At 36.0% G+C, this 19,947-nt stretch overlaps 1 protein-coding gene across 1 annotated transcript in view; it reads right to left on the minus strand.

The window, feature by feature from the left end:
* CACNA2D3 (calcium voltage-gated channel auxiliary subunit alpha2delta 3) overlaps positions 1-19,947 on the minus strand; it is a 389,950-nt gene that overhangs the window by 68,646 nt on the left and 301,357 nt on the right. Inside the window, exons 19-27 of the mRNA XM_053954145.1 lie at positions 19,429-19,500; positions 19,134-19,195; positions 17,225-17,292; positions 15,476-15,521; positions 15,223-15,320; positions 14,297-14,390; positions 12,590-12,685; positions 11,321-11,442; positions 10,674-10,754 (exon numbers count right to left, since the gene is read on the minus strand). Coding sequence (XP_053810120.1) covers positions 10,674-10,754; positions 11,321-11,442; positions 12,590-12,685; positions 14,297-14,390; positions 15,223-15,320; positions 15,476-15,521; positions 17,225-17,292; positions 19,134-19,195; positions 19,429-19,500 — 739 coding nt within the window. The remainder of the gene's footprint in view (positions 1-10,673; positions 10,755-11,320; positions 11,443-12,589; positions 12,686-14,296; positions 14,391-15,222; positions 15,321-15,475; positions 15,522-17,224; positions 17,293-19,133; positions 19,196-19,428; positions 19,501-19,947) is intronic.

The raw sequence follows: 19,947 nt of genomic DNA on the forward strand, positions 1-19,947 counted from the left end.
AGGAAGAAATGCTACAGTGCTTTGGATGCAAGCCCCAAAAGGAGTACACAGAGACACTGCCTGATATCCTGCTGGCTTACAAGCTTGCTACAGAGTTTTCTGAAGCCATTTATTCCCAAATCCTCAAACAAGTGCTCCATTTTGCAAATGCCATGCTGCAGATGCAGCTCCCACCACAGTGCTGCCCTTCACCAGGAGGATAATGTAGCTGCATGTTTACACATCATCCCTCTCAGAGGGAACATTTAGCTGGATTCGCTCAAGGCTCCATCCTTACTCTCAGCAGAGCTCTTTCACCATCAGAGGAAATCAGAGCCAAAATTATTTGAATATCATAAGTTTAGAATTCCACGAATATTTTGAGTGTGCAGAGGTAGTTATTTTAATGGTTCTTAGAAATTACTTGAAGGCAAGCAACAGAGATCAGGAACTCCATTCACCTTTTCCAAGACTTGATAAAACACTTTTTAGGCTATTTGTGACAGACATCTCATGCGTCCCCTAACTGCCCTCAGTGACAGGGATAAAGAGCTGTCCAGGCAGCCAAGGCAGAAATCAGCAATCAGTTTGTAGTGTGGAGGAAAAAGGCCACAGAACAACCTGCAACAAGGGCAAGGGGAAGCTGTGTCCTGGCACTTGCAGATCTGCACTCTCCTTCCAACAGACAGATTCTGGGATCAAGCTCTGTAGCTGCTCCAGTAACAGCCTCAACTGAGTAATGGGCTCTATGGCAAGAGTCACGTAACCCTTGCTCTTATCTACTTTGTAATAATTGCAACCTAAATATTAAAGCCCATTCCTGCATCTGCAGTTACTTTCATGTCCAGAGGAAATTAAGCATCTCTGTCTTAATCTAAATCTAGCAGATATTGAAAACAATCAATTACTGTCTGTTCTTTTCCTTTCTTTTTTTTTTTTTTTTAACTGCTAAGTACTTCATATCATTATTAGGTGCTCATTCTTCTCTGTCCTGAACTAAATAAACCAAGCTGTTTCAAATTTTTCCTGCAGGACCACATTTTCCTTTTTTTTTTCCTCCTGCATTCAATTCCCTGAAGCCTTTTCAGTTCTTCTACATTTTGTTTAAAATGTGGTACCCTAGACTGGGAACATTACTTCAGCTGAGACATCATCACGGCAACATTTTTAGAATATTTATATTTTTACATATGTAGAATATTTGTATTCAGGCTTTTTAATCTGATCTCTTGATGTTTACTTTTTTTTCTTGTAAATATTTGGTAAAGCTTAACGAATAATCTAATCTACTTTCAGAAATGAAGTCATTTAAATATGTAAATCTACCTTTTTTTACTCTTTTATCCATTTACTGCCACAGCATTTTGCAAAGCAAAACTCAGTTTTTCAGATACAGAAGACAGAAATAAGACAGGATTGGATCTTATTGCCCATTGGCCCAAAAATGAGTTTGGGGCCATGCCAAATCACTGGTTTTCCACAGTGACAACCTAAAGCAAGCACAGTTGTACTCAAAGTGTAGATCCTGAGATGAAAGCTAATAAACTTCCAACCTCCAGAGAGATTTCACCCTCAGTGTTTCTAACAGGCTCAGATACAGCAGCACAGCTTCCATCACAAATCACACCTCTATTATTTTCAAGCAAAAGAAAAGCAAGAATTGACTTGATATTTCCTAGTCAGGAATAAGCCAGAACATCTTCCTAGTCCTTAAAAAACCAGACCTAGCACCAAAAACCTTTCAGACTTTCCTCATTGTATCATCATTTATATATTTTAAAAAAAGGAAAAAGAAGAAGGAAAAAAGAAAATGAGGGAGAATCAATGAAACGGACAACAACATTTAAAGAAACTCATTCTGAGTCACTTTGAAGATGCTTTGGGGGTTTTCATGCACACACAAGGCTGTAAATTGATAGGGAGTTCTGCCAGAAAGCAAAGTATTAAGTATTTCCATTAGTTCCCTCTGCTGTGGGAACAGAGCGAGCCAATCCATGCAAAATCTGATGCTACACTTTCTAAAATGCTGTTTCTCAAAGGAAAAAAACAAACAAAAAAAACACCTCCCAATAAAAACAGACAAACAAAACGGAAAAAATTACAGGGAAATTTTTCATTGAATGTTTATAAGTCTGTATATCATAGTTACCATGGTAAAAGTGTTTGTAATTAACAAATCCAGTCACTTCTAATGAAAAAGTAATAGCAGAAAATGAACAGAGAGAAGTATTAATTCAATTATTTAATAAAGGTAAAATATTTATTTTTCAGTAGAGGAAACAGAAATTTCATCTACTGATAAAGAGAGATAAAAGCCACAATTTGTTGTCTATAAAAATTATTGACTACAACAAGGGGAAAACAGAATATAGGGAATCCCCACAGAACTGCCCTTAATTTATAAAGCTTAGCAATGGACATCTGTCACTGAAATTATTTGTCTGCACAGATTTAATTTTCAGATAAAGGATGCTGAGAAAGCTTTGTTGTCCTTCCAGCAATCTCATGAGAGTATTATAGAAAGCACAGTATTTTTTTCTAATCTCTGTGAAAAACACTCTTCCTCATCAAAGTCAATAAAACATCAGGACATGCTATTTGCAAGGCATTTGCAAAGGCAGGGAAAGCTCACATATTTTGCATTCTTGCCTTTCATATAAAGGCTCATTATATTGCTTTGTTTACAGAAAAATTTTCTAACATTTCATTTTAGAGCAAAAATTGAAGACTATAATAGATACATGTTCTTTACAGAAAATTACCAATAGCATCTATACTGAAAGACACAAAGTTTAAACTGAAACATAATTGCTTGCCATTTTTGTCTTTCCATTGAGAGCTTGCAAAACATCAATCAAAATTCAGCTTCATTATTTTCTAGTAATACAATGTCCAATCAAAACCTGGATCTCTCTTCTTGAATATCAAAGTAGCATATTTAGTGACACTACACATAGCTTATCTCTCATTAACAGTTAACAAGAAAATAACAATCATTATAATAATCTAACTTTGCTGCCCAGAAGACAAGGACACATATGCTTTAGTCAAGCATCCAAAACCAACTTGGATCTTTTAATTTGGCCAAAAGTGGCATAGTAACCACAATCTTCAGATTCTTGGTATGTCCTGAGTTTGTATTACCTGAAATGTGGCTGCATGTTCCCCAGATCACAGGGAAAATGGGCAGCAACAGCAGCCACAGCAAACCACAACAGGAGAGGAGGTGTAGGAATCCGAAGCCCACAATAAACAAACCAAAAATACAAACTTGTCACTTCTCTCCAGTGGAAGCTGTGGTTGCTGTCTAGTACTGATTGCAGACGAATCCCTCCATGTTTTAGGGCTATGGACACTACATGCTCAACTTTTTTTGCGAAGGCTGTCATCTTCTTTTCAAGGTAAAATTATGAAAAAACACTGTTAATGTTTGGCAATATAGTCCACTGAAGGGAAGATAAATTAATCAGTTCTCAATACTCAAAATGATAGCAATGTATTTATATTTATGATTGCAGTTTCAACCTTGCTCAGCCTTATTTGAAGTTATCCAAAGGACCCGACAGCTCATCTGCTGCCTTGCTCTTCTTGATCTGCAGTCAGGGATTTATTTTGCTGGCAGCAGAGTTCTTTAGCAAAATGCCCCTAGAATCTGACTGCTGTTAGATCACAAGGATCTTTCTCCTCCACAAATTACATAGAAATGAAACCCAACTGACTGACCAACAAATCCCAATAGCAAAGCAGAGGGCAGAAGCAAAAAGCAGATGATCTGTACCATTCACTATACATATTAAGTGGGATGCATCTGTCAAAGTCCTGGATTCTCTAAGAACAAGTGGTGAGGAAAGCCCAAGAATTAGATAGAGGTTAAATTCTCAAGTTAACACCAGCAGAGAACTACCTCAAAAAAGCAGAAAGACTATTAAACTATTCCACAGACTGATTCTGTATGGTGAAATGAACTGAGAACAAATGCAAATGAATGTAAATGTCTGAATTGTGAATATGTCGCTGACTTCAGCTTCCCTTTTCAGCTAAAGGAAAATGGACAGGACTTCACCACGTGCTCCAAAGCTCATCACTCCTCCTCCAAACCATCTTTCCCAAGCAATTGCTCCCAACATGTGAGCTGCTTAATGTTAGGCTGTACAAATACACATCTCAGTTTTTCTAAAGCTGGAAACATTAGTCTGTATACCAATATTAGATTTATGAATACAAAAACAATATCCAAAATGAACAAGAAACTCTGGAAAAACATGAAGTCATGGTTTTCACCAAAACATGAAAAACATTTTGAGGGATTTGCTAAATGCTACTGCTGAATATAATATTCTGTGGCTTATAATGGGGAGTAAAGGTTAGGTAAATCACTCTCCTGTCTGACAAGAAAAGCATCTATTTTAGAATGCCTCAAAATTTTGGTTGGTGTGTCATTATGATGACATATTCATTTTCCCCTAGGCCTCCATATTAAAATGCAATTTTATAGATGGTATCATAAATTTTAGGAACTGTATATGGCAATGACATTTGCCTGAATGTTCTTAAAAATAATATGAAAGCAATACATGTGAAAAAAATAGGAAAAAGATGTCCAAGAAGAACAGAGCAGATGTATTTGCTCTATGTACTACTGTAACATCAGCAGATTGCAGTATTTATGGAACTTTTAATGTATCTGTCACTTCTAGAAATATCAATGCCTCAAATTACTTTTGATTAAGTACTTGAGAGTCACTTTGTTAAAAGAGAGATGATGCATGTAAACTCAGTTTAAATTCATTTTAAAAAAAACCCAGATGAAGTGTTGAGATCACATAGATAAAAATATTAACACACCAAAAAAAAAAAAAGGGGGGGGGGGGAAAGGGAGTGAAAAACAGAGTTTTTTGTGTCATAAAGGTACATATTTTCAGAAATAAGGTGCACATTTTCCCCCATGAATTTTTTAAAGAATCTTCCATACTTAGAGCCTAGATCAGCAAAATTCTCAGTTACTAAAAATCCGGTATATTCACAAATTTTCCTTTTAAATTGCTGTCCTGTAGAGTCTGATCTAAACAGGAAGAATAAATACCTGAACTGTGACCAGCCTCAGTATGACTGATTTGTATTTTAAAAGTAATATGAGATTTTGGATATTTCCTAATTTCAAGTCACAGTTTGACTATCTTAAACAGCAGGATCATCAGGGCCACTTTCCTCTGGCAAGAATAGAAGCATTCAAAATTGTGTGCCATTTCTAACAAATCAGTGATTAAATTAAGTCCTTACTATTTCTTAGCTTGGCTTATGGATACAAACCTAAGAGGAGATGCTAAATCTTCAAGCTGATTCATTCAAAATACCTGAGGCCTTTTAGCATTTTGACTAGGAATATTTAACATGGAATAAGTGAATTTATTGCTATATTTAAGTTGGGTTTTAAAGTTATGTAAAAGGGAGAACAAAGAAAGTGATGGATGAGGTCACTTGCAAAAAAATCTTGCTCTAACCAGGGTTTGGAGAAAAAAATCCTTGAATTTGAATATGGGCTGGTTATAAAAATAAAGGATCAAGTTTGAAAAGTTAAATACTGGAAAAGTTAAATACTGGATCATGGCATTACTTGGAACAATTTCTTTGGGAAAATAAAACATAGTATTCTTGTTTGCATAAAGAGTATTTTTGGTAAGAACATTTAAAATCCCACTGTCAGTGAACAGAAGAGGACTGACTGCCTTTCTTTGCTTCAGTTTCAGTAACACCATGTATACCTGATACAAAGAATTGCTTATTATATATTAAACATAATTTAGTTCATATATATATATATACACACACACAAATATATATAAAAATTAATGCAATTTTTCTTTTTATTCAGGTTCATAAAGGATAGAGTCAGAGTTATGGCAATGCTTAAATGCACATCCCAGGCAATCACTCTTCTTTGATAGAAAATGAGTGTAAACATGCCTTCATCCTCCCAGAACTGGAATACTTTCATTTCTCAATAATTTATCCACAGTGAGCTTCTCTTACTATAGTATTTTAGTTAAGCTGGCATAAAGAGCATTGAGGACTTGCTAATTTTCAGAAACTGCAGTATTCATGTAAAGGTAAAGCTTTTCATCTTTTTAAAACAAACAAATTCAGCTACTGCTTGATTTGAATTGATGGGCTACAGAAGGGCATGTGCAAGGAGGGCTCATTTAGTGTTTTCTATTTTCTAATTTCAACTTTGATAAATAGGAAGTCCAACACAAAACTGACCATATTAAAAAAAATAAAAGAACACAAAAAAAAAAAAAAAAAAAAAAAAGAAAATACTTCTTTAGATATTCCTTTCTTGTACTTAGGCACCATACAAACAAAACTTTTTTGCAATTCTACATTTGCAACAATTGGTGAGAACAGTAATAAAACTCCACCTGGTTTTCTGTCTATTTACATCTAATATGACACACCCAGAGAGGGCATGGCCTCTCCACTTGGGAAGCATTTAAGATCTGACTGGACACAGTTCTGGGCAATCAGCTCTAGCTCAGATTCTCTTAAGATTTGTCCACGAGGATTGGACTAGATGATCTTAAGAGATCAATTCCAGCCTCTACAATTCAAGTATTTTACTGGTCTGCACAAAATGAGGCAAAAAAAAAAGATTCAGGTAAATTGTAATTTCAGCTTTTCTAAGCAGCCTTGTATTAAAGAAAAATGGACTATTCTTCCTCATTTCCTTCAAATTCTAAATTTTCAGTGACTGTGAGACTAAGGACTTTCCCTGTGCATGGTGTAATCCTTCATTCTTCTGACTCGGCGTCCAGAGCTTTTTACTAAACCTGCTATGGACTTTCCAATGAGGCTGGAAATCCAGGTTCTGCTTGTTCAATGAAGAAATCTTAAGAGCACTTGACAATTTTCATCAGACATTTTCCTCAGCATTCTTTAATATTCTTTTCTTTTCCCTAAGAAGATTATGTCAGCTCTGTTGCCTTTCATTAAACATACCAAGGGGCTAATTTTCATGTTTTCTGTGAACAGTGATGGCCTCTTTCAACAAGAGGGGCTTTTAATGTCCTATATTGTACTGCAGCTTTTGAACTGTCTCTACAGGAAATTGCATTTTTGAGGGTTCACGTATTTTGTCAACACTCTCGAAATCTCAAGAGAGAGCAATTTTTTCAGTTTTTAGACCCTGCTTTGCTCCATGATGACTCGTTTGCTTGCTTCCATCCCCATATCTTCTTCAGATAGGTGAGCAATACCTTTAATAATTTTTGTAACTAAATCATACTGATGAAACCATCATCTCTTGCCAAAAAATGGAAATAAACACATACATAGCACATAGAAATCCTATGCTGCACTTATCCAGATGACTCTCTATTTGCCACTTGAAAGTTAACATCCAACTCACCATGCAATCACAAAGAGCACAAGACTGGGATGCTGAATTCTACCAACATTTAGCAGAAATGTACTGTCCTTCACATAAGCATCATAAAACACAGCTCCATCTTGATTTGCCTCAATTTTAATAGCTAAATCACTGTCTAAATTTGGATATTCTATATTAGCTTCATCTTTGTCACCCAGAGGAACACTAATATTCCAGGAATCTCACTGAATTTGATGACTGGGGTCTGGGGTCATTCTCCTATTTTTAGTTCTTGCTAAGAAGAAAAAAAAAATCCACTATCTCTTCACTTTGTAACTGGGGCAGTTTGAAGATGCTTAGCATTTCAATGTAATCTTGATATAGAAGACACAGCCACAGAAAACACTCAGCTAAAGAAATTTTGAACATAAATGTGTTCAAATTAAAGAAGGCCCTGCCTGCAGTACTACTGTCACTTCTCTCCTGCAACTAAACTGAACACAGCACTAAATATGATGCTACTACACTTATGTTAAAGATTTATCTACACACCTTCTATAGAAATTTGCATTCATTTAAGTAAAAAAAAAAAAGAAAATCACAATCTCAATTGCAAGAAGCAGGAGAGGTTTTAGAAAAAAATTACATGGGCTTTTTGCCAAGAAGCAAAGACATTCTGACAGGGAACTGGTATTAGTAGGTACAGATGGCGAAACAGCAGCAACACTCAATTCCTCTGTAGTAACAGTTGGCAGACTCACTGATTTCAGGATTTTTTGCCTATTTTATGCAGTTGAATCTTTGCTATTTGCATTAAGCTTTAGACTTTTATATGAAATCTGTTATAAGTGATGAGTTTCCAAATGAAAAACACAAAACCCCAACAACAACAACAAATCCCACTACAAATTAACAACAACAAAAAAACCCAATAACCCCAAAATAAAACAAAAAACCCAAAACCCAGTCTATGGATTTTGCAGTAAGAGTTGGTTTTGTTCCTTTTTTCCCCTCTCATGGGCAGGAATAATTCAGGTTTCCATTTTATAACAATGCTCTTGTTTCTTTCTGCCAGATTTAAACTCTTGTAGTGATCTGTAATAAACAACATTCTGGCACAGCTTAATTTTCAGTCAAATCCCTCTAGGGAACAGAGTGATTTAACATGAAATGTGTATCCCGTCCTGCTGCTTACTGTAATCTACTCAGACCAAATGGGGATAAGGAATACTTACTTTACACAAATTAAAATGAGCTGTTTTGGCCAAATTTGAACTCCAATGGAGATATTTGAAAACATTACCCATAATCTTACTTTAGTCTCCCAAGTCAAGCAAATAAAAACTTCAAACTTCTCCCATTTATCACTGCTCCAGTTTCTGCCTCTAAATCCATTTTGCTTAACACAGAATATTGTCAGCCTTATAATAAAACCTAAAAATTGAACTACATGCTGGGTACTTTCAAGAAAGTTTTCTGAGGGAAAGTAGGACTGACAAGTCACATTCATGATCTTAAGGAGAACAAGAATACAGCATACACTTATTTGTCTCTGAGAGGCTGTAGTTGGGTGAGTGATGCTTTCATAGAAAACGTTTGTACAGACTCAAAGTGACTTCCCCCCAAAAGAAAATCACATGAAAACATGCAACCATACAAGAGAGAAAGGAAAAACTATTTTAAACAAATTCTTAAAAATGCTTCATATTGTAAACAAAATATCTAGCACACAGTCTTTAAGGTTTACAGAACTAGAAATAAAAAACCACTGACATGCTTCAGAGTGAAGGTACACTGCTCTTATCTTTCATGGCATTATGCTTTTACAGACAGCATGGAAATCTTCTCCATGATTTGGCATTAAAAAAACTTTCTATTTTAGATAGAAAGTATGGGGCCCAAGCAATTTTAAATGTTCAATAATAAAGAGAATTACTGGGGGGGAAGCAACACCTGCTTTTCTCTTTTACAATTACTAAAAAAACAAACAACCCCAAAGCTTGTTCATGGTGTATTAGAAGTAATAATGTGTTATACCTTCTCAAAGTCAAAACCAAATTGCAAATAATCATGAGAAAATAATAAATATCAGGATGTCTATTAACCCTACACATTTTAGAGATGATGGAAAACTTCATAATGAAACTTTTTTCTAGCTCCAAACAAATGAGCATTCTAGAATTAACATGTCAACCTTCTTCCTTGTACAGTGAAAACTCTGTTACATCTTCAGCACTTTGCAGGTATCTGCAGTGACATTACTTTCTAAATGCTGTTTTATGCTTTAGCAGGAGTGCGAAGTCAAAATTAAGATTTCATGAATTGTTATAGAGTTCAATAATTTCTGAAGAATGTATCTTGTGGATTGGAATCAGAAAGCTGCTTATCTACTGACCTTCTAAAATCTTTTCTTATCAGTGGAAATATTCTGTGTTTGAGGAAACATATTTGAGATATCCCATTTTTCTGGCACATTCTTGTTCTTTCAGTATTGTATTCACTGCATTTTTAATACTATTTTAAATACAAGAAAAAATAAGGTGGTTCTTGCTTTTGTGGTAGTTATCTAATTTTTCCTGAGATAAGAGAGCTTGGTTTCTGGCAAAATAAATCACAAGATTTATCAAAATTCTTTCCTTCTTCAAGGTCAGTAACCATTGGGAACTAGAAAAAAAACTGGTCAGATAAATAACTGAACTTGAGTTAGGAACATCCAACAATTTCAAAATTACTTACTCTCACTTTGAAATCAGTGTGTTTTATCTCTATTCTGTAGTTGTCACACTTCACCTTTCAGTCTTTAGGTACTGTTATACTCTTGCTGACAGACAGTAGAGCTTTGTTATTCAATTTCTATGCACTGAACAAATCACATCTCTGATAATCTAGACAAACTCACCACATTGTATTCTGTTATAAAACAATCCTGTTATAGCACAGAATTTTCAAACTTGAAGCCTGGGTGGAACATTTACACATCAGATAGTCCTTTGTTATATTTCCTTTTCCTTATCATAATAATCTGATTCATGATGATATAGAATTGTCCACCAAAAATGCTTTACAGATAATGGTAATTTCCATAAAGTCAAACTCAATAGCTCACAGGGAGGTTTGAGAGTCAATTAATAAAGGATCAAGGTGGTGGGAAGAGGAAGCATTAAATGCTCTCCACACTTAGCCAATTGTATCTTATAGGTGCAACTGCATCCTTCTCTCTCTTCTTAAAAGATTTGATATCTACACCTGCTAACTCAAAAGAGAAAGTGAGGAATTCATAAACTGACTTAAAAAAATTAACAAAATGAATAAACTACAACAATTGTACCTGCAACCACTGGAGATTTCCTGTCATCCAGAAGCTGAATAGCAGTACTGGCTGTCACCACATTGCTCTTGTTGGCAGTTTCTGTGGGGTATATTAAGGGGGAAAAATGAAACAATCTATTGCAAAATCAGGAAATTCAGGGTTTTTTTTTCCCCCTGGTTTTAGATAACAGTCTATGTGGATATACTGTTCAGAAAATAAAACAGGGAACATTACATATGCACAGAACATACTGGCATTAGCATTTTAAATTCCCCAGAATGCCAAAAACAAGTTTAAAACACTGAAATGAGCCATCAGATTTTGCCTCCCCTGCTAAAAGGGGCAGCAAAGGTGACAACAGGTAGGGCTTCTCAATAATGTGGACATTTACTCTGTTGGACTTGTGCTGCTTAAAACACTTGTTAAAATGTAGTTCTACCTGTGCAAATACTAAATGAAAATGTCACACCACACTTTGGGGTTTCACTTGCAGCCCCATGAAACACATACCTGGTCAAAGGGCCAGTGAAGTAGCTGCAAATTTTAATGCCTAGTTCAGATCTATATTTGAGATCAGCTACAAACACTGACACTGTACTGACACTCCTGGGATCCTTTCAGCATCATGCATGGTTCAGAATTTAAGGAATGACAAAATTACAGACCTGTGCTGAATGGGATTGAGTAGACAAAGCTCCCAGGTATTTGTTCAGCAGCTCTTCTGTACCAGAGTGGAAAATGGTCAGCATTAAAAATGTTCTCCTTATCTTCAGCTGTCAGGAAGTCTCTTGAGAAAAAAGAGAGAAAGAAAACAATTGTTTGTTGCATGGCACATAATGGTTTCTAGCTTTGAAAAAAGCTAGAAACCAAAAACAATGCAATCATTTACAAAAGAAAATGGTTTGGCACAGTTTTTCTAATAACACTTGTTCAACAAAAGAGTTAAATTTAGTTACTAATAATTATTTGTGACACACAATAACTTTTGTTGTGAAAGACGTAAAAAGCACTATAAAACAGTACCTCCAAGTACTACTGAAATTGTTTTTACTGATTTGTATAAATAAAAATGCTTAGAATAAAAAGCCTTTTTCTTTCAGCAAAATATAAGAACTGTGAGCTGCACAACATGGAAAAGGCACTGGAGATTTGCTAGTCTGTTGCCACTGGAATTCACTCTTAGGTAATGAACAAAAGGGTAATTTTACAGCCTTATGTTCAAAATACTATGTGGGGGGTGGTAGTGGACAACTAAATACTTTATTCCTCAATAATTTCAGCAAATTCTGTCTGTTGACAGAAGAAAATTTATGCCAAGAACAAGTATAATGTCCACTCTGTTGTTCTAATTTTCTGCCTGACAGTAACAAATTGTAGTGCTGTTGATGTCACCTACTCGTACAACATCTGTCCTCAGATAAGTCCATAGACCTTTATATTCAATCAAGTTAGTTTATCAAACACAGATTTTCTTTTATATGCATAATACCTCCACTAGCTTACATGTTCTCCAAGGAAAATGGGAAACTCTTGTACGATGAGGTCTCCTGATTTCTCTTTCACCCAGTCCAATTCTGTCCCTTGGCTTTATTTCAACACCAAAGATATTTTCCACAACAATAGTGCAAAATCCCTGAAAAAAGCCTACAGGAATTTGTTTTCAGGTGGTGTAGTAAAAGGTGTAACATGTTTGTAATTTGCTCTGAAGAGGAGAGATTTGAGGCTGGGAGTGTGTGTGCAAGGAAAGCAAATTTATAGGCTACAGGTGTAAAATAGTTTATTGTTCTAAATGTTCCAATCAAATAATTTAAGGGATCCTAGGATATCTTTCTAGCTTGTTCTGTGTGAAGAAACAGTAGATGGGCTTCATAACAATGCACTATGTTTTTTTCTCTCTTTTCTTCCCTGGCTGCCAGGCACAGTTTGTTACTTACTGGTTGGTCAGCTGCTCTGGGCCCACAAACAGGTTGATCCGAGAGAGTCCAGTCCGTGTCCCAAGGAAGGCAACTTCCACCCCCTTGTCAGAGTTCCTGAAACACAGCAGAGCACAAGCAGAGACAAAGCTTCAGACAGTAAACAGATAAAGCTGCTTCGCTGTCACAGAAAGCACAAGTGTGCATGTCTTTAAGATTATTGTAAGCAAAGTTCCCTTATTTATTGATTCACTTTTAAATGCTGGTTTTTAAGTTATAGTCATCTGGGTTTTGAATAGTATGCAATGTAGAAATGCTATTTAGACTAAGAATCCCTAAAAAACCAAACACAATAAATTTTGTAGGATTTGTAGGAAGGAATTATAATAATAGAATAAAAAGGTGTGGCATAGCTATATACATACAAACTATTTAATAACCACTGACACACAGTGATTCTGAGATGGGCAGGAGTTCCAGGTCTTGCTCCCAGTCCATTCAATATTTCTGTGCTATATTTATGCTTCAAGTCATAGCTGTGACTATTGCTCAAGTAAGCAAACATTTTAAAACAGGCAGCTGAGAGTAAACTTAGCTGCCATCACAACAGGCTTTAGCCTCTAGAGCTTGGGGAAAAAAAAAACATTTAGCCTGTAGAACTTGGGAAAAAAACCCCTCAAACTTCCTGAACTTCCTCTGCTGCACTTTTATCGGTACCAAGCTATTTTAAAACTAATTCTTGTGTGGCTGCAAGAACTTCAGTCCCATTAGCACAAAACCAGGGACCACAGCCATTTTCTTGTTTCATTAATGAGATAGAATGAAGCAAAGTCAAAATCTGGAAAGGCTTCAAAAGTCAGCCCTGGCATCATTCCACAGCTGTCCTTGTGTTTGGATCTGTTATTTCATTGTGTAGGATGACACCTTGCACCTCTTGATGGCCACAGTTTATTAACATGCATCAATTTCTTATCTTTATCCTCCCAGAGAAGGCTGGATAACTCTTTGATGAACCAGATCTTATCATGCTGCTTTTTTCATTCAGTAGGAGTACATGCTGTACAGCAATGTATTTTTTCTTTCAAGTTTTAGAAAATGGTTGAAATTTAGGAAAATCTAATCAGGATAATCTCCAGAACTGCCTTTCAACCATTGTATTTCATGCAAACTGCTAAGCTTAATACCTGTTTACTCTAATATGGATAAAAACTTGTTACTTAACACCTTAGTACATCAGAGCATAAATGAATAAAGTAGAAGATATAAACTCTGAAAAGGACTGGCTAATCTCCTACCTCTCCCTAACAGGAACCTAGATCCCAAGTAGTTCTGGAAAATAAACAAATCAATGATTAAAGAAATTATTTTCCAGTGCAAGTTTTTCTATATATAATTTATTCTGAGACAAAGTACCAATTGCATCAATTATTTTGGTAAATTTTGCATTAAATTTCCCAGGTACTCTTTGTTAAAAATAAACAGAACTATAAGTTGCAATTAGGCTACAATTTTACCAGCTTTATTGTGGAAATCAGGTAACCTTTCATCATGACATACTGTGCAAGACAAACACTTCAGATTGAACTCAAACTTGGTGGTATTTAGGATCAAATAGTATAATATTTTCATGCATATCAGGATTTGTTAGGCATTCCACCAATTCATTAACATAACTAATAAAAATACAGCCATGACTGATGAATAATGATAGACACAAAGACAACTTACTCTGATTTATTCAATGCTAGACTGGTCCAATAAGCTTCAATTGGTGCACTCACAACAGCATCAAACAAAACTTCCTGGATCAATTCTTTATCACCTACCACAGAACAATAAAATCGGTAAATGTATGTGCATATAAAGACATTTTTTAGATGACACAACAATAGGGTTTTCTTACATTTTACTTCATCTGTGATATGCTTTCAAACTTTTTGCACAAAAAGGCATTTACTACGTAATATTACACTGTATTTTACCACAATGCAGTTTTTCACACATAATTTCATTGCATTAGCAACAATTTTAGGTCAAAACCCAATGATACTCCACTTCATGTAACTCATTCATGTATATATTATCTAATGCTCATGTCTGCATGTGCCATAAGGTTACAACAAGTAGGTCTAGTAAGAGTCACAAAAGCTCTGCATTTCTGCAAACATACAGAATATGCACCTATTTGAATTTTTTATTCTGCTCTGCAGTTCAGAAATGCTAATTACATATGTGTCCTCCCTAAAATACTCATGAAATATCAGGTATGTTCTTTGGAAGCCTGATCCAAGGATTGATTGCCATCAGTCCTGTATAATTTATATAACCAAATGCAATGATAATTTTGCATAGTACAGTTACACCATCTGAACAGAAACTTGAATATTTGGTAGAGGCACATAGTTTACTGTAAAAGTCAAAAAACTGTATCATAATTAATACTACCAATAATAACACATCATTAATTCTAAGAAATAATAATATCCTTATTGATACCCCAGGAAAAGCTCAAAACCATATGAAATTGCAAGGCAACATCAGCTAAGCAATCCTATCACTGGTTGAAGTAAGTAGCTTTGCATTTTGTAGAAGGTTAAGTGTGGCAGTTTTTGGCTGGGATAAACCTGCAAATCCATGTTTAACCGAGTACTTGCATTGGAGCAGGGGCTCCTTCCCTGTGAGGTAGCGTTTGATTGCTTCCAACTGCGTCATCTGCCGGTGCTCAGGGTGCAAGTCAGTGTTGCAGTAGGACCTGTGAACACGTTGTCAAAACAGTAAAAAGTTATATGTACAAGCACAATCTTTCTTTGTCTTTGAATATAAAGAATTGGGCTCTGCACGCACAAAAAAAAATATGAAACCAAGGAGGGTAACAGACACTAATTTCATGCTTTATTTAAGGCTTACCATTCGTCTGCTAAAGATACATCAGGGTGTTCTAAATCATGTAAACCTGTAACAGGAATAATAATAATGGGTTATTTAGGGAGAAGTCTGGGTAACAGATGGTTATTTGCATAATATAAACCCTTCTTGGAAAGTGCAGTATTACCATAATGAAATAAATCACAGTAAACTATGTTCAAATACACTTTAGGGTCTAACAAACTGGCAAAACTAGTTAAATCAGATCTAAAACTGAAAAGGCATGAAAAAAAATTTTGCTGATATATTTAACTTATGTGAGTTATGTAATATTTTTAAAGCTTAGAAAACAATTTGAGGAAAAACAAATGCAAAATGGTAACAGAGTCCTGTTCATACTCTCTTGTTCTCTTTTGCCAGTAAAGCTCTTTATGCTAAAATACACACTTCTCATTTCATGTGAGCTGTTCTCCTCTCTTATAATGAAAAAATTCATTAAGGACAATTCCCTCAAAACCTAAGCATACAGCCCATGAACACAAACAGCAATTTATGGGATTGTTCAGAAAAGGTTTTTTGTACTAACAGGTCACACATATGCTTGTAAATAAGAACTATATCATTAGTTATATAGAACAATAAAAATGTACTTTGGCAATTTTAAAAACTCTTAAAACCCTTATCAATAGACAATAAGCAAATAGGGTTCAGAAGGCAGCATCTGGGTTTAACCCCCCGGAGTACACAATGAACAAGGACAGAGCAACTGTGACTAAGGAGGGCAGGGAAGCCAAAATTTGAGCTAAAACTGTGGTCCCTGGGGAGGACACTAAGATGAAGTGAGAGAGAATGAGTGAAGGTAAGAGTGGGAACAGTTATGGTTCTGTTAACACTTCTGGGGGTGCACCTGGGACTCAGACTGCCTGATGTGTGGCCACATTAAAGAACTTTGGTGAAATCTGTGAGAGGGATATTGGGAACAGTCTGGGGAGGGAGTAGCTCCAAATCTCCTGTTGTGCCTCCTTTGTAGCTGCTGTGCTACTCAAACCTCGCGGCACTTATTTTCATATCTCTCCTCCTGAGAGCAAGAACATATCTGTGTCCCAAAATACAGCCAAAGAACAAAGACCTGAAGAAATTATCTGTCTTGTTTCACATCACTGACAAAACAAGAAGAATCAGAAATAGAGACTTCAGCATAAAATCTGAAAGCGCTCCTCTATTGAAACACTTTTTGCTCAGCAGCTTCTAAAATTTTCAGCCTTCCCTTCAACATTCTGAAATGTCTCCACTCTTCCTTCATCTTCAGAAACCTTCTTGCCAAACAACTTGATGACTCACACAGTTGACTCCTCCACACATTTAGCTGGGGACTTATCAAAAAGCAAAACCAAAAAACAGTTCTTTCCCTGAGTACTTTTGCTACTATAAACATGTAAATCCTTGTAGCTAATGCACATACCAGTTATAGCTCTGAAAGATTTCACAATATATAGTCTGTGAACAAAACCAACAGCCATTACAGTGCTCTTAGTAGTTACTTTCTTCAGAAAACACCACAAATAATTAACATTGGGCTGTGACTTGTTCTCTGAAATACTGAGAGACAAGGATGCAAGATGATCCCATCTAAAGAAGACTCCCAAGCAGTCTGACTATGCCTGATACCCTGTGAAGTAAAAGATTTTGAAGAAAAAAAAGTCTATCTCCCTTGTGGAATCTGCAGACAAGGAACTACCAAATTAACAATAAAACTACTGTGTAAGCCACATGAGAAGGTAGGTACCTTACCTTCTTCTACAGTTACATTCCCTCTGAAGAAGTATTTTCCATGTCCTCTAGAGAGAGCCACACCTAAACTGTGCAGAGAAATAAAGCAGACCTTGAAATCTGTGAGACAAACAATAGTAGACATTCAGAGCTATTTTCATTTTTAACATTTCCAGCTCATATACTGTGATTAACTTAAACTGTTTGTTTCCAAACCCTTACCAATTATATTTATTGTTCAATTAGTTGCTTCAATGATGTCTCAGTTCTGATGTGCCTCAACAATTGGCTGTATTTATGTGTGCTTAGAGGTGCAGTAAACCATTATTCCCTGGCAAATTAATAAATGAGCCCCTCTAAGCTCACTGCTGTTCACCCAGCATGAGATTTCTTCAGCTGAGCCTTGAACATGACCATGGCCTTACCATGAGGGAGACAATGTTTTGTAAATCAGCCGAAGCTGTTGAGAAACTACAGAAGTGTGGGAATTGATGGTGCTACTGACAGGAAAAGAATTTCAAATGTGACAACAGCATCATGACTCCTCCTGGACTAATATTTCTGTGTTTCATATTTTTAGCTAGCATAGCTCTTTTGTATTGACTTCAGCTTCATAAATTCTCAACAGTTACACACTGTGTTTTGGTCTGGTTTTCAGTCTACCATTTAAAACATCCAAGTTTAATGAAGTGGCTGGGGGATCCCATGCCTCTTGCTATCAAACACAAACAGAGAACGCCTTCTGGCATTCATTCATTCATTGAAGGGGATTATCTTGAGCTAGGAATCTGCAGTAATCAGCAAGACTGCAAATACATGGCCTAGTACTGGAAGTACATGGAGAGGCACCAAATCCAAGAGCACACAAGCTGCAATCAACAGCTCGGTCTGGGAAAGGGCTGAACACTAAACAGCTTTGACACTACAGTGTGCAGTTGTCCCAAATCTACACAACAACCCAAAACTAGATACATATCATATTGAAAAAGGACAGTTTTCCTAACTGTATTTCTGTCCTTAGCACCATAACTCACACTACATGCATGTTTGTAGCCCCACTTCTGTTTACCTAACAGTGCAAGAGTGCCAGTGCCAAAGAAAACAAACAAACAAAAAGAACAGCAACCAGAAAAAACTTCACAAAATAAAACCAAAACAAATAACCCATTGAGTATTATCACCTATCAGTAAATTTTAACATGCATTAGACATCAGAGAAATGTGCCTGTAGTTTTTCTGTGTGGTAATGTAGCTCAAGTTATGTGAAACTCTTCCACTGAAGAAAATTTCAGTTGCGTATCCCAACTGCCAAACTCCTGCCTCAAGTGCAAAGTACAGTTAGGGCTCTTTTGTTAGCAGATTATTTCTAGTTCAAATATGAGCATTTTTGAAGTGACTACCTGTTTTTCTTTTCCTTTTTTTTTTTCCCTCCTAAAATACATGCAAAAATTACCAGCTTACTTGGTTTTAGTTATAGAAATCCACTGAAGGTCGTTCAGAGAAAGAAAACATCCAAACCTCAAATTGGAAGTGAAATACTATCTCATTTTACATTACATTCTTGTTGTGGAAAAAAATAATAAAATGGAGCTCAAGATGTAGTTACTTAAATGGATTATAGTATTTATAGCTCTCCAAGTACTTGCGAAAGCCTTTCGTTCAATGTAAACCTCAACTGAATATTTTTTCAATGAAACGTAAGCCATGACAAATACTGTGAGTTTGCCTGTGTGAGCTTGCACAAACTTTCCATCCCCGGAAAAGCTGAAAGGAATGCTGGTAGGCTCCTTTTCCTTGCTATTTTCAGCATTGTCCAGGGATATTTCATTGTCAGCCTTTGCTGATGAGCTTTTAATAGAGTTCACAAGCTCTGTATAAGCACAAATCCAATGAGTTGGATGAAACGTCCATTTATTATGGCCGGCTCTACCTGAATGGAGTACCCTTGATGTCTGTATAATAGTAGTCATTTGTCATCACCAGGACCCGCTTCTAGATTCAGAACAAGAAAGTCAAAAGGAGAGAGGGTAAGAAGTTAGTTTGCTATAAGAAATGTATAAAAGACCAAGTAGTTAGTCACTGACATAATTAGAAGCAAAGTTTACATTCAGGGAGTGAAAAAAAATATATACTGCAGGGAACCTTATTTGTAGCAACCTTAAAAAACATTTAAAAATTATCTGCTTGCTTTATATTTAGTTGGAATAGTATTTTAGACATTGTACCCCTTTGTCCACTGTCTTCTTCACTTCCATGGAGAATTTTCCTGTTTTGCGGTTCACCATTGCATTTCGAAGCTGAAATGAAGGAAATGTGTTTCAATACCTTTATTTGACTTTTCTGTAATCCTTTAAACTCTGAGCTCTCCAGTACACTCATCTGGCCTAAGTAGCACTCAAGTTTCTTCATTCCTTCATTTCCAATAATTCTACTACACACTGGAGAACCCATTTACAGATTTTATTAGTGGCTGTATAGGCCAAGGCTCCTACCATACTATTTCAAGCTAATGTACATAAGATAGGAGCTCTCAGCATCCTTCATAGTAAAATACATTTTTGTGTAGTAATCTGGGTTTTATTTGGTATGAACAGTGTGACTACTATTCTGTATTTACTGCATGGCAAGGCAAAGACTAGATTCCTAGCTGGATTTAGCTGGTTAGACCAGGGCCCAGTATTTAAATACATCAACAGAGACACAGATAACAAGAAAGCAAAAAGAGAGAAAACCCCTTATCTTAC

This window comes from Vidua chalybeata, chromosome 12 (assembly GCF_026979565.1).
Source record: "Vidua chalybeata isolate OUT-0048 chromosome 12, bVidCha1 merged haplotype, whole genome shotgun sequence".
Classification (NCBI taxonomy): domain Eukaryota; kingdom Metazoa; phylum Chordata; class Aves; order Passeriformes; family Viduidae; genus Vidua; species Vidua chalybeata.